The 14,773-nt window shown below is 43.1% G+C and overlaps 1 protein-coding gene across 1 annotated transcript in view; it reads left to right on the top strand.

Moving 5' to 3' along the window:
* The window catches only part of TRIP13 (thyroid hormone receptor interactor 13), a 436,692-nt gene that overhangs the window by 112,972 nt on the left and 308,947 nt on the right, over positions 1-14,773 (top strand). Inside the window, exon 4 of the mRNA XM_063922679.1 lies at positions 12,192-12,321. Coding sequence (XP_063778749.1) covers positions 12,192-12,321 — 130 coding nt within the window. The remainder of the gene's footprint in view (positions 1-12,191; positions 12,322-14,773) is intronic.

Here is a 14,773-nt window from a genome sequence, read left to right as displayed (position 1 = left end):
TGGGAACATGTTCAAAGCTTTGAGCCTGTTGGTGCCTCGGATCAAGATCCTACTCTCCACCCCCCGATGTTAATGCTTGTGGAGCCCAGTGTACCTTACAGAAAGATTAAAAAACGGTAAGTTCTTACCATAAAGCTCATTTTTTCTGTTAGTGGATGCCCCAAAGTAGGCTTGGCCAGCATTAAAGTGTTCCATTGCTAGATAGATTATTTTTGCTAGCCGCCAGGTCTGTCAGTTTTCAGATAAGCCTGTTCTGTCTTTCATCTGGTCTCATTCTTCATCAGCAATTGGGCCTTTTTGGACAGTGCGCCATAGAGCCTCACTGTTATAGCTGCACAGGCCTGCAACCTGTGCACGCTTTCACAATTTTACAGATTTCACAATTTTGCTTCTAGCAATGCTAGCTCTGGGCGTAAGGTTTTGCGTACTTCTTTGCAAGATACCGTGCTCCCTCTTTGTTAGACTTGCTTTGGAAAGTTCTAATGTCATAGCAGTGTGCCCAAACATGGATAAAGGAGGATACTTGATTCTTGTACTCGCCATGCAATCCCTTCCTCTTAATCCATCTTGAGGATATTGCACTACCTCCTAGCTGTTTTCTAATTTTACTTTTATTGTTTGTGTTATTACTGAGGGTTCTGGACGTGTTTCGGATTTCGGCCGAACACTACCCAATGTCATGGCATTTGTCCCTAAGCTGGATTGCTTTGTCCATCCTTGTTTTGTTCTTTTTGGTAGACCAATTTAGTTATGTATTAATAGGAATTTCTGTTCCCTCTCCTTTCTCTATTCGTTGTTTAAAGAATCAGTTACAGCTTTTCAAAGAGACCATGACTCTTATTTTGGTCATATTTTTGTCATAACGCAGTAAGAAAAACAGAATCAGTGGCCTCTTTTGAGTGTGCCCCTACTTCAAACAAGGGGCCACTTACTGTATGTTTCTGGTATGTCTAATATAGAGCGTCTTCTGTCCATCTCTTTCTGGCGCCATCGCTAATCAAAGTCAGAGCAGCTAATCTCTGGGAATTAATCCCAATATCCCCAAATTGCAAAAGAAATAGACAAGAAATGAGACTGCGCTTCTATCTTTGATATATATTTATATAATCACAAATTAAAACCAATTACAATACATAGATACTGGCTGAGAAAGCCGCCGACACCCCTTTGGAGGTGGAGAAACGCGTTTCAGAGAGGACACTAATGCCGACACAGCAGCACTTATCTGCTTCTGTTAAACATATTGGAGACGGCTGGCCACAGTGTTACCAGCAGACCCCAATGCAAAGGGGAGGAAACCAGTCTTTTACCTACCAGCATATGAGCCCAGGAGAAAAGCTGCCTGCTGAAATTATTTACTTGGAGAGCTATTTAATTGATTGCATCGCATGGTGCTTTCTATATATCTGCTGGTTCTGATATTTTCATTCTACTGCTGCATTCCACGTATGTGCTGTATTGCATGAACTATAAACTCTAACTACTAACCATTGTGGAAGTGCTAACACTTTGAAGAAAGTTTGTTGCTATACTAACTTTGCTTACTTAATTTCCAAACATGGATTCCAGTTTTTTACCTAGCTGAAGCCTTATTGGGACTGCTATTGAATTAACTATTCTAAGTACTAGTATTTAGTGCGGATTATCTATGCTTAGATCTGTGATTATTATATTGCTGCAGCTGGGGTATGTAATATAATATTGTATATTTTTTTATGTATTATATGTGCATTTTATGATACTGGCTGGTATCTATGTATTGTAATTGGTTTTAATTTGTGATTATATAAATATATGTCAAAGTTAGAAGCGCAATCTCATTTCTTGTCTATTTCTCTCTGTGTTCTAATACACTCGTATGTGCACATAAACATTTTAATGTAAATCTCACAGTACATTTAAATATATACAGAGCAGTGTTCTCTTAACCTGAGATTTTTCAGTACTTTTGGTCAGGGCTGGAGAGTCTGTATAAATGTTTCCGACTCCAGCCTCAAAATGAAAATGTTTTCTTTTTACTAAATATCAGTGATAACATTTAATGCTGTTACGACTGGCCAGCCTATTTTCCAGATACATCAATCTGAGAATCGCCCCCAGTGACTTATGATTACCTCAGCACGTTTGGTTAATGTAAACACTGTAACTGCCACCAGCAAAAAAAACATGAACTTATGGACCCCAGACAGTCTTTTGCAGCTATCTGTATCCAGAATTATTAATTGCACACACACTTACACTGCGTTGGTAGCTGTGGCCGCACAGGCTCGTAGATTTACCAAGAGATACTGAGAATACGCTAGCATTATCTTAATTCAAACAAAATAATCAAGGTTTGATTATAATAAGTTTACAAATATGGACGGAAATACAGTACAAATCTCAGAAAAATAATAGGAGACACTTACACAAGAAATAAATATTCTGATGTGGAAGATTCCACAGTTGAGCTTATCGATTTACCTCCAATGTAGCTGAATCCGATTCCCCATGAAAATCAATACCCAGCTTTCGGAGAGAGGGGGAATTATACTTTTTGTTCTGCTCCACTCCTCCCTCCCACTTTAAAAAAAAAATCTAATTAGCTCACAGGTGGACACTGGGTATGTCAGGGATTATGTGCTATCTACATATAGCTGTCTTGCAATAGATTGAGGAGGTGGCGTTAGCCCAAATGGCACACAGACATTCCATTCTCCGTAATTGTCCTCTTATTACTCCTGGCCTAGCGTGACCAGGTCTTGTTTGAGAATGAAGGATGCTGTTTTCCACCCCAAAACAGTTACGACTGGTACAAGATGATAAATCCCTATCTGCCCCTGAACATAATTTTCCCCTTCCCCATTTCCCTGGATAAACTTGGGTCAACTTTGGGACACCGCTTAGCAGCCATGTTGTTCCATGCAAGGGTCGTTCATACACTTGGGTATGATATAATTCTGATATTGCTGACTGTGTGTAAATGTCACATTTTCATCACAAATGCACACCCAGATATATCCTCATACACTAATCCATTTTGCACCCAGATGTCTCTTGGGTTCTCTACCACGGGAAGCAATTGCCATTCTTAAAAATAAATTTCAGAATTTTGCATATTAATCCGCTACTAGAGCCTGATTCAGAGATGGATGCTATTCTTATTGCTGCTATGATGAGAAAATATTCTAGTGCTACGGGAGACTTCTGAGGACAGAAGACCTCTGACATCATTGCCGATCCGAGGTCTGTGTCCGAAGACACCGCATTGGATCACGACTGGTACCTTCGGTTGCAATGGTCAAAGTCCTTGACAATTTGAGTATGCCTCAGCTTACTTAGAATGACCGGCGTAGTTGCTCAGCTGCTTCTGGAAGTTTGCGTCCTAAGATGCAGGGCATGGCGGGTGGTCTTCAGTATCCCGACTGTCTGGATCCCGGCGCACAGTATACCGGCGCCGGAATCCCGACAGCCGACATACCGACACTTTTTCTCCCTCGTGGGGTCCACGATCCCCCTGTAGGGAGAATAAAATAGTGCGCGCCACCGTGCCCGCAAGGGGCTCATTAGTGCTCGCCACGCTGTTGGTATGCCGGCGGTCGGGTTCCCGGCGCCGGTATGCTGGTCGCCGGGAGCCAGGCCGCCGGCATACCATACTACACCCGGCATGGCATGTCTCTATGTTGTAGAACTTTCCCCCGACGCTGCCCTTGCTCCACCCTCCAAACACAGCAGCATGTCAATAATGCGGGACGGCAAGCGATCTCTCTGAACATGACCCACGCATGCGCAGTACTTTTTCCAGCATTTTATGTCTTAACGCATTAATGTTAAATTATTAGCAGATTGATGCACTAAGTACTTACAAATGTAAGCTTTAAAGTAGCAGATTAAGGGGGAGATTCAAATGTTTGAAAATCGGTTGGATGTCTGTTTTTTCCTGTCTATTAGATAGGAAAAAACAGACTCCTAACTGACTTTTCAAACATTTGAATCTCCCCCCTAAGACTCCTTTTAAGGAAAAGGTTGTATGGTGCGCAAAGATCGTGATTTGAGGATAATTGACACACACTTTTTCAGGCACATCCCCAAATTAATCTCTGCACATGAGCCTATTCAGTATCTTGCACAAAAGAAATGCAAAACGGCAGGAGGAGAAAGACAATAAAGTGGTGTTAATAGCAAACAAAAACTCAGACTAGCACAGCAGTGTTTATTTGTTTTGAAAACATTAAAGTTTTACAAAAAAAAGTTACTAGCCGCATATTGAAGTGTTCTTTGTCCAGACTAATCTCTGAATGTAACGAACACATAATTTGAAACTAATATTGTTTGTAATGGAATTTACAGGCCAGAGATAGGTAAGTAGTACTAAACCAATGTTGGTTCAGCAGTGTATCTATAATGGGAGTATGATGTGTAGTACACATTGGTACAGGGGGTCCCACTTGGCACACCCGGCATCCAGAGATATGCATATTTCCGTGTGATTGTTACCTCCCCCAGGGCATTGGATGTAATAGGGTGTGAGAATCAGAATGTGAAAGATTTTGAGAGTTTTCCTGTTTTTATTTTTCAAAGTGGCAATCATTTACATGGCAAAACCAGGTTCATTTTGCCATGTAAATGATTGCCACTTTAAAACAGGGAAACTCACAAAATCTCTCACATCCTGATTCTCACACCCTATTACATTCCCTAAGGAAATCTTTCAATACTGAGATGTAAGGCTGCAAAGGTCAGAGGTGACACATACAAAATAAAATGTGAGTTGGACGTAAGAGTAGGGAAAGGAAAAGGTGGATAGTGGGAGGGAAGAAGGAGAAGACTAGTCTGGGGCCACAATGTAGACTAGGGGTGATATGTAAAAATTCCTATGAAAGTACAATAGTAATGAGATGTCCTACCACCATTAAATCAAGAGGTCCAAAAAGCCAGAGTGGGGAGCACTATAGTATGTAGAGTTATTTGTATACAAACTATGAGAAAATTATGGCAGGTATTTCAATAAACAGATTTTTGATCCATGGATGCCCAGGGCCAGATTTTATTCATGAGTTGCCGATTGGAAGGAGGGTCAATACACTACTATTAAACACAGCGCTACATTCAAAATGTGTCGGGAAAGCTTATCAGTGTGTTAATTGAATCCCTCCAGTGTGCATCCAAGAAGAAAAGACCAGGGAGTCTTGGTGAATGGCACCTTAAGAACTTCTGATAGGAGATGGGTAACCCCATCCTGTTATAGAGAGAGCCACAAAAATGTAAAAGGTATTCGCGAGGTACTTACCATGCCACATACCCTCCAACACTGGTATGAGGCGGAGCAATACATTTCTCAGAGACGTGTGTGTACCAAGTACCACCAGGGAGGTGAGAGATGATTTAGAGACCCGCTCCTCCACCACAGACAAAGGGGTCAACCATGGATGTTCTGTAATTTAATAGCTGTTTGGTTTTATAAATTTTCTGATATATGTATCAGTGTGTTTTCTGCAGCGGGGTACATTGGTTTCCACAGGGAAAAATCGGGGTGTAGAGATGGATCTTGATCCAGGCACCAATAGGCTAAAGCTTTAGACTATCCCAGGATGCATTGGGGCCTCCTCTATATCCCCGACTCCAGGCACTGTTAGCTCAGTTTAGAGTTTGTGCTCTTAACAGGGGGGCTGCACTGGGCAGCCCTTGTGGTGTTGACGCTCTGGCATTGGGCAAACGGTCTCTGCGCCCTCCTGGTTCGCATGGCTGATACATGTCAATATAAAGACAGTGTTAGTTAAGAACAAGTGTACCTCTGCCAGAATATAGTGTACGAGTATTCTGATATATACATCCGGTCTGAGACCGCGCTTTGAGATTATATATATATATACTGGGCAGTACGGATGGTGTAATGGTTGGCATTACTGCCTCACAGCACTGAGGTCATGGGTTCGATTCCCACCATGGCCCTAACTGTGTGGAGTTTGTATATTCTCCCCGTACTTGCGTGGGTTTCCTCCGGGTACTCCGGTTTCCTCCCACAAACAAGGTTAATTGGCTGTCAACAAAATTAACCCTAGCGTGAATGTGTGCGTGTACATGTGGTAGGGAATATAGATTGTAAGCTCCACTGGGGCAGGGACTGATATGAATGGCCAAATATTCTCTGTAAAGCGCTGCGGAATATGTGTGCGCTATATAAATAACTGGATATATATATATATATATATATATATAAAAACAAAAAAAAACAAAAAAAAAAAAAAAATATATATATATATATATATATATATATATATATATATATATATATATATATATATATATATTTATATATATTGAGTATCCCTTATCCAAAATGCTTGGGACCAGTAGAATTATGAATATCGAATTTTTCCGTATTTTGGAGTAATTGCATACCATAATGAGATATTATGGTGATGGGACCTAAATCTAAGCACAGAATGCATTTATGTTTCAAATACACCTTATACACCCAGCCTGAAGGTAATTTTAGCCAATATTTTTTATAACTTTGTGCATTAAACAATGTGTGTACATTCACACAATTCATTTATGTTTCATATACACCTTATGCACACAGCCTGAAGGTCATTTAATACAATATTTTTAATAACTTTGAGTATTAAACAAAGTTTGTGTACATTGCGCATCAAAAAACAAAAGTTTCACTATCTCAGTCTCACTCAAAAAAGTCCGTATTTCGGAATATTCCGTATTTCGAAATATTTGGATATGGGATACTCAACCTGTGTGTGTGTGTGTGTGTGTGTGTATGTATATATATATATATATATATATATATATATATATATATATATATATATATATATATATATAAAACACACACACACTAGTCCAGTGCAGTTTTATTGTCTGACTAAAATAATTATATGCATTGTCACTGTGACTGTGTGTGCCTGTATCTGCTGTGTGGATTTCACTTTCAGTGTATCCCAGCTTCGTCTATCACTGTATTCTGTACCCTAAAGGACTAGGTGCATCTGGGTCACATATATAGTGCTTTACAGTATTTACCGATTATAGTGTATACTTCTGTGTACTCAGTCATATTATACTGGATTTATTCGCTGGTGTCGTGTACTGGGGACTCAGTCGCATAATACCGGACTTATTCGCTGGTACTGTGTACGCAGTCACATACTAGGGAATTTATTTGCAGGTATTGTACTCTGTCTGGCTGTATCATACTAAAACGCACTGTTGCATAACTGAAAATGTCTAACACAAAGGGCGGGAAATCCGAGGACACTGCTGCATCATGCAGCACATGCGCAAAGGCTTTGTCTGAGGGGGAAGTTTTGTATGATGGTCTGTGTACTATGTGCCATACATCTCCCAGTCAGTTTGCAGCTCCTGTAACCAATCAGGAGCCACCTTGGGCGGCGTTCTCAACTATGTTAAATACGCTTGTGACATGCCCTATAGGACCTCCTGTACCATTACAGCCACATATTGTCCCTATGGTAAATCCACCTTGGGTGGATAATTTGTCTACCCAGTTGCAGCAATTGAATCAATCTTTGGTTAGACATAAGACGGCCCCAAGCCACTCTCGTGTTACGGGGTCATCTAAGCGGGCCACTTCCTCCTCACAATCCACTAGTCTTTCAGAAGATTCTTCTGAAGAGGACGGGGAGCACACTGACACAGCTGCTTCTGACAAGGAATCTACAACACAGGTTGATGTCCCTGACCTAGTGATTGCTATTAAGCAGATCCTGCAAATATCAGATGATGATGAGGATTCCATTACGGTGTCTAAAAAAAACCTGATAAGTTTAAACGTCATAAAGTAACTAAAACATTATTACCTCATTCTGACCATTTAGTGGACACACGACAAGAACCCTGGATTACTCCAGGGAAGAAATTCTCCCTGTCTAAACGGATGGTAGCTCGATATCCTCTCCCTACAGGGTTGTGTAACAAGTGGGAAAATTCACCGCCGGTGGATTCCCATGTCACCCGTCTGGTGGTGTCATCTCTGCCTGTCACCTCACTGAAGGAACCAACAGATAAGCATGTGGAGGGATGCCTGAAGTCTATTTACTCCCTTACAGATGCTGTACATAGACCCACTATATCAGCCTCCTGGGCTGCAAAATTAATTGTAGCATGGGTTCAGGCATTAGAGGACGAGTTGCCCCAGGATATATCTGACAATACCAGGCAATACCTGTCTCATATTGCCACCGCCGCCTATTACATTCAGGAGGCATCCTCTGAGGCGGGTGTGTTGGCAGCCAAGGCATCGACTGTGTCCATCCTGACTCGCCGTATTCTGTTGTTGAGGTCATGGAAGGTGGACCTGGACTGCAAAAAGATCTTGGAGGTTCTCCCGTTTAAGGGATACATCTTATTTGGGGAAGACTTCAATAAAATTGTAGTTTATTTTGTGGCTGCTAAGACTTCCTTTCTCCCTAATACTACTCCTTCTGCACAGAAGGCAAAATGTACCACTTTTCGCTCCTTTCGACCTCAAGGGAAAGCAAAGGGTCAGACTTACCCGAGACAATCTCGTGCTTCCAAAAACACAAAGCCCAAAGCAAAACAATCCTGGGCTGCCGGTCAGCCTGCTTCTAAAAACGACAAGCCTGCTGCATGACGGGCCTCCCCCTGGGGGACCTCAGGGTGGGAGGCTGATTTCTGTGATTCACCCAGGTCTGATTAAAGGCCACTTCAGACGCATTTGTGCGAGAAGTTGTCTCACGGGTACGCAGTCTCTTTCAAGAGACGTCCCCCTAGCCAGTTTGGCACCACAGTTATCCCTTCGGATCCGTTGGATACAGGAGTAGTGGTGCTGGTACCTCTGTCCCAGAGAGGCAGAGGATACCACTCGACCCTGTTTCTAGTACCGAAACCCAATGGGTCCTTCCGGCCTATACTCAACCTCAAATCACTTAACAAGTTTGTGAGAGTGTCCAAGTTCCATATAGAAACATTGCGCTCAGTTGTACTGGCCATGGAACCTGGAGACAATATGGTATCCCTGGATATACAGGATGCTTACCTGCATATACCTATTGCCATATCGCATCAGCAATATCTGCGGTTTGCTATTAGCAACCTACACTTCATTTCCAGGCTCTGCCGTTTGGACTGGCCACGGCTCCTCGGATCTTCACCAAGATTATGGCCGTGATGGCGGCTCATCTCCATTGCCAAGGAGTCAGCATCCTGCCGTATATGGACGATTTGCTTATTCTGACAAACTCCCAAGATGTCCTCCTCAGTCATCTTCAACTGACGGTAAACTTCCCCCAAGCCCATGGGTGGCTCATCAACTGGAAGAAGTCCTCGCTAGTCCAAGCTCAAAACATGGTGCATCGCTGGACATGCACAGCCAACGACTGTTTCTGTCTCCAGAGAAGGTCCTGAAGCTTCAGGACAGGATCAGATACTTCCTTTCTCGCCCAAGAGTGTCGATACACTTGGCGATGCAAGTACTAGGCCTGATGGTGTCTGCATTCGACATAGTAGAGTACGCTCAATTTCATTCCCGCCCTCTGCAGAGGTTAATCCATATTTAAAGGGAGAAAGACGTATAGTCCATGGGGCTATGCACAGGCTCTATCAATGAGAATAAAAATTAAAAAAGATATTAATTAAAAAACCAGCCTTCAAAGGAAGATCAAAAGGGCAGAGTGCCCTTACCTATATATAACTAAGCTGGAGGTGCGCTTGTAAGCATTATACAGTATCTAAAAGGGAACAGAGAGGGGAATGACCATAAGACGGTCATCTACCAAAGAAAGCTTACTTTGTGGCGCACTCTTTTATTATAATCAAATATGTAATAATTAGGGAATTAAAACTTAACATTTATTAGATACATTTAAAATAATGTGGTCAAAATCAGACATAAACAAACACAGATTGGTCAATGTTGACCTACAGTGACTCAAAAATCCACTGTATGCAAATACATATAATGTATATGTGGCTAAAGTTCACTAATGTACATATGAAGTTTCTAATGAAAATTTCTTAAGGTTAATCCATGCCAAGTGGGATGGCCTGCCTCATCGGATCAGGTCTCGCATGGTCTCCTTGACTCCGGAGGTTCGTCTGTTGCTGACCTGGTGGCTACAGGACCAGCAGTTGAGGAGGGGCCGTCCCTTCTGGGTCCTACTGACTACGGATGCCAGTCTGAGGGTTTGGGGCGCGATGTTGGAGCAACACTTTCCAGGGTTGGTGGACCAGGGAGGAATCACTCTGCCCGTAAATCCAGAATGTTTATCGGGAGGTGTTCAATGCTTTGTCTCTCGCCCTGCCTCTGATACGGAACAGGCCTGTTCAAGTATGGTCAGACAACGCCACCACGGTGGCATACATAAACCATCAAGGTGGCATTCGAAGCCGCATGGCGATGCTGGAAGTGTCAAACATCCTTCGTTGGGCAGAGCGCCATTTGCCAGCAATATCTGCAGTGTTCATTCCGGATTCCTCAACTGGGAAGCGGATTTCCTCGTCAAGACGTGCATGCCGGAAAGTGGAGTTTTCATCAGGAAGTCTTTCAACTCCTAGTGGACAAGTAGGGCCTACCAGATGTAGACATGATGGCGTCTCGACACAATCACAAAGTTTCGGTATTCAGATCAAGAACCAGGTGTCCTCAAGTAGCGTTCGTGGACGCTCTGGCAATTCCATGGAACTTTCGGCTGCCTTACGTGTTCCTTCCAGTGTCACTCCTGCCCAGGGTACTGCGGAAGTTCAAACAAGAAGGAGGAATACTACTTCTAGTCGCTCCATCACCCAGACGGCATTGGTTCTCAGACCTGCAGGGTCTATCAATAGAGCATCCTCTTCTACTTCCTCAATGCCCAGACCTCCTCGTTCAGAGCCCTTGTGTCTACCCGGACCTAGCCAGACTGGCTTTGGCTGCGTGGCTCTTGAATCTTCACTCCTGAGGGCCAAAGTATTCTCCGAGGCGGTTATCCAAACTATGCTGAAGGCCCGCAAACCGGCATCTGCGCGGATTTATTACAGGGTCTGGAATTCTTATGTCTCATTGTGTGCTGATAGAAATTACAATGCTTACAAATTCAGTACTTCCAGACTTCTGTCTTTTCTGCAACAAGGCCTAGACTTAGGCCTTCGTCTGACCTCCCTCAAGGTTCATATCTTTGCCTTGTCGGTGTGGTGTCAGAGAAAAATTGCGTCTATTCCTGGCGTTCAAACTTTCACTCAAGGTGTTTTGTGGATTCAGCCTCCCTATGTCCCACCTGTGGCTCCATGGGATCTGTCTGTCCTGAATACCCTGCAATAGTCTCCATTTGAACCTCTTGAGTCAGTGGACCTTAAATGGGTCACGGTCCTGTTCCTACTGGCTATTGCTTCTGCTAGGAGGGTGTCAGACCTAGGCGCTCTTTCCTGTCAACCACCCTTCCTGATATTTCACCATACCGTGCAGTTCTTGGAACTCGCCCTGGTTATTTGCCTAAGGTGGTGTTATCTTTTCACCTTAACCAAGAGAATGTGGTTTCGGCCTTTATCTCTTCTGATTTGTCTTCCAAAGAGCAGTCTTTGGATGTGGTAAGGGCTCTCCATATTTATGTGGAGAGTACTGCCTCTATCAGTAGGTCAGGTCCCCTTTTTGTACTTTTTGGTTTTCGCAAACGTGCCTGGCCTGCAAATAAGCAAGCATTGGCCAGATGGATTAGAATGGTGATTGCACAAGCATATGCGCATGCTGGACTCCCAGCTCCTGCTGCTATCAAAGCCCATTCTACTTGGTCTGTTGGACCTTCTTGGGCAGGCCGCCGTGGCGCGTCCGCTGAACAATTGTGCAAGGCGGCTACATGGTCCTCAGTGAACACGTTCATTAGGTTCTTTGCCTTCGATACTTCCGCCTCCCAAGATACTTCCTTTGGACGCCGGGTTCTTATACCTTGGGACAGTCTAAAGCTTTAGCCTTTTGGTACCTAGATTAAGATTAATCTCTACACCCCGATGTTTCCCTGTGGAACCAATGTACCTCACAGAAAGATATTTAACCATGGTAAGTCTACCATAAATCTCCTTTTTTTTTTTTTTTTTGCCTGAATGATGTAACTTAGCACACTTGGACAAATGTTTTTTATATGCCTTCAACAGATACTTTTTCATTTTTAAATCTGTTCATTGTATTAAGCTAGTAACTTAATACATTTCCTAAAGCTATTTGTTTTATTATTGTGTTGCAGCCTATTGATCTCAGCAAGTGCAATGTATTTGTACATATTTTTCAATTAAATGAGGAAGGACCAAGTGCAGAGAATTTGGAAGAAGGGAATGAGGAGATTGTAGCAGCTAACCACTGGCTTCTGCCTGCCAGTGAGTAATTTATTTATCTTTTTATATACTGTTCCTGATTTCTAGTTACATTTCACAAATTATATATCGAACTAGAATGCATGAAGAGCCCAATTCGAGGATATAGTATATGTTATGTTCATATGAATGACCAATTTATTCTTGCCATATTCTCTACCAGTTATTTAAATACAAGCTCTCTAAGGGAGGAATTCAATTGGATGTCATAATTTACCGCAGACTAATTGTTCCCTGGGGCTATTCAGTGAATCCCAAAGGCAGTCTGCAGGCTGCACTTAAAAGGGATTTTTTTTGGGGGGGTGTCTGAGCAGACTTGAAAAGAAATCCCTGTTATCTGCTCCCATAAACCTGTTAACACATAGAGGGAGTGTATCCTATATTCTGTTTTAACACTTGATAACATAAATTTATCAGGCGAGGGGAAAAAAGGGCTGTAATTGAAAAGCCCCATTTGTTAAGGGAGGTACACACGGAGAGATCAGTGCTTAAATTCTAAGCAATCTGACTAGATTGCTTTGAAGTTAAGTACTGATCTCTACGTGTGTACCCTCCACAGAGGTAGCTATGCGCGGCCCCGTGCGGCGCTAATGCTGATGCTAGATTGGCCTGCATAAAGGCTCAATCTAGCACATCGCTAATTACTCCCGCTCTGAGAAATGAGCGGCCCGTCCATCCGTCCCCCTCGCTCAGCACACATTGCGCTGTGCTGAGTGGGGGGAGAGATGTGTGCTGAGCGATCTGTGTTAAGATCGCTCAGCACACATCTCTCCTGTTAGTACTGGCCGTTAAAGCCTGAGGCTAACACCTTTTTTCAACCCCATTTAATGAATTGGGCTAATTTAAGTCTCCACTTTTGTATGTTAAGGACCTACAGTATACACATGGCACATTTTATTACATGTCTTTCAATTATTTATAAAAAAAAATTCTATTGCTTTCATAAAAATATTCTGCTTACACACACACACACTGATTTTTTGTTATCTCTGTAAAATCAATTCTTTGAAATCATCTGTCCGAGAAACACTGCTACAATGGGTTGTGAGGGAGAGACTGAGGAGTAGCCACTGAATAGTTAACTATTGAAGCTGAAACTCTACCTCTAAACCCGCCCACCTCTTCCAGGTCTTCAGTTGTTATTTATCTACAAAGCCAAAAGAAAAACAACCTACGAAAGGTGGAAACAACGGGTAGTCTTCAGTTTGCTGGCTGTCGGATCCCGGCACACAGTATACCGGCGCCGGAATCCCAACAGCCGGCATACCGACACTTTATCTCCCTCTTGGGGGTCCACGACCCCCCTGGAGGGAGAATAAATAGCGTGGCGTGCCACCGAGCGCAGTGAGCCCGCAAGGCGCTTATTTGCGCTCGCCACGCTGTCGGTATGCCGGGAGCCCGGCCGCCGGCATACAATACTACACCCGGAAACAACACACAGTAAAAAAAATTGGGGGGGGGGGGGGAGAATCACACCACTAGGGAGGGAACTTCCCTCCTGTCGCCTAAGTGATGATACGTTTAAGTTCTGGCCCAAACAAAGACTCCCCACAAAAAGGACTGCCTCCAATGCCTTCTTAGACTCTGTATATGCTTGCCAAGGGTTCTGGGTGATCTGTAGTCAATAGGTCGACACCATGTGCTAAAGGTTGACATAACAATGGGCAACACACACATGTTCAACTGAAGTTTTTATTGCATTGTCTTTCAATTTTTTCATAAATGACCATCCACATGGATTACGATTAGCAAATAGTATCCTGTGCTCAGTGCAGCTGTAGCATAGTAAGTCACCTTGCCCAAATTTCGGTGAGCGAAGCAAGCTCTTAAAGGGAAAATGTTTCCAATAGTATGGCTTAGATATGGATAAATATACAAAATTACCTTTTATACCGTCATCCTTTTCCATGTTGACATTTTGACCCTGACAACTTAATGCATGTTGACCATATGGGGTTGACCTATTCATTGTTCTTTTTTATTCACACCCGCTTCCCAAGAGCATAGCCAGAGTGATCTCCTGGCCAAAATAGATAGAGCAGAGATACCTGAAATTAGAGAAATCACATTCAAATATGAATGGCCTACATAGATGAATGTCTGTTTCAAGTTGTCCACCAGAATCAAAAAGTCTGCATTATCTGTTCCTGCTTGTATGGCATCTGCCATAGTTGGAGACTGGTGTTTCCATGAACCGTCCATTGAAGATCTCAAAAAAGTTTCTAATGGGGATCAGACTTTAGTAAGTCTATCCATGTGTGGGACTACCTCAGAGGTAGGGGGCTGGTTGTGGGGCAAGAGGAACTGAAGCACTAACCTCATACGGGCTGCGTACATCGCATACCTTCTTGTGCGTGATTCTCAATGGATTAAGCCATCACCTTCGCCCAGAATGGTAACAACTCCTCAGGCAGAGTATCTCATTCTTGGAAGCTGCACAAAAGGGGCTCCAGCT

This window comes from Pseudophryne corroboree, chromosome 5, assembly GCF_028390025.1.
Source record: "Pseudophryne corroboree isolate aPseCor3 chromosome 5, aPseCor3.hap2, whole genome shotgun sequence".
In the NCBI taxonomy this organism is placed as follows: domain Eukaryota; kingdom Metazoa; phylum Chordata; class Amphibia; order Anura; family Myobatrachidae; genus Pseudophryne; species Pseudophryne corroboree.
This window is presented reverse-complemented; position numbering and strand designations above follow the sequence as displayed.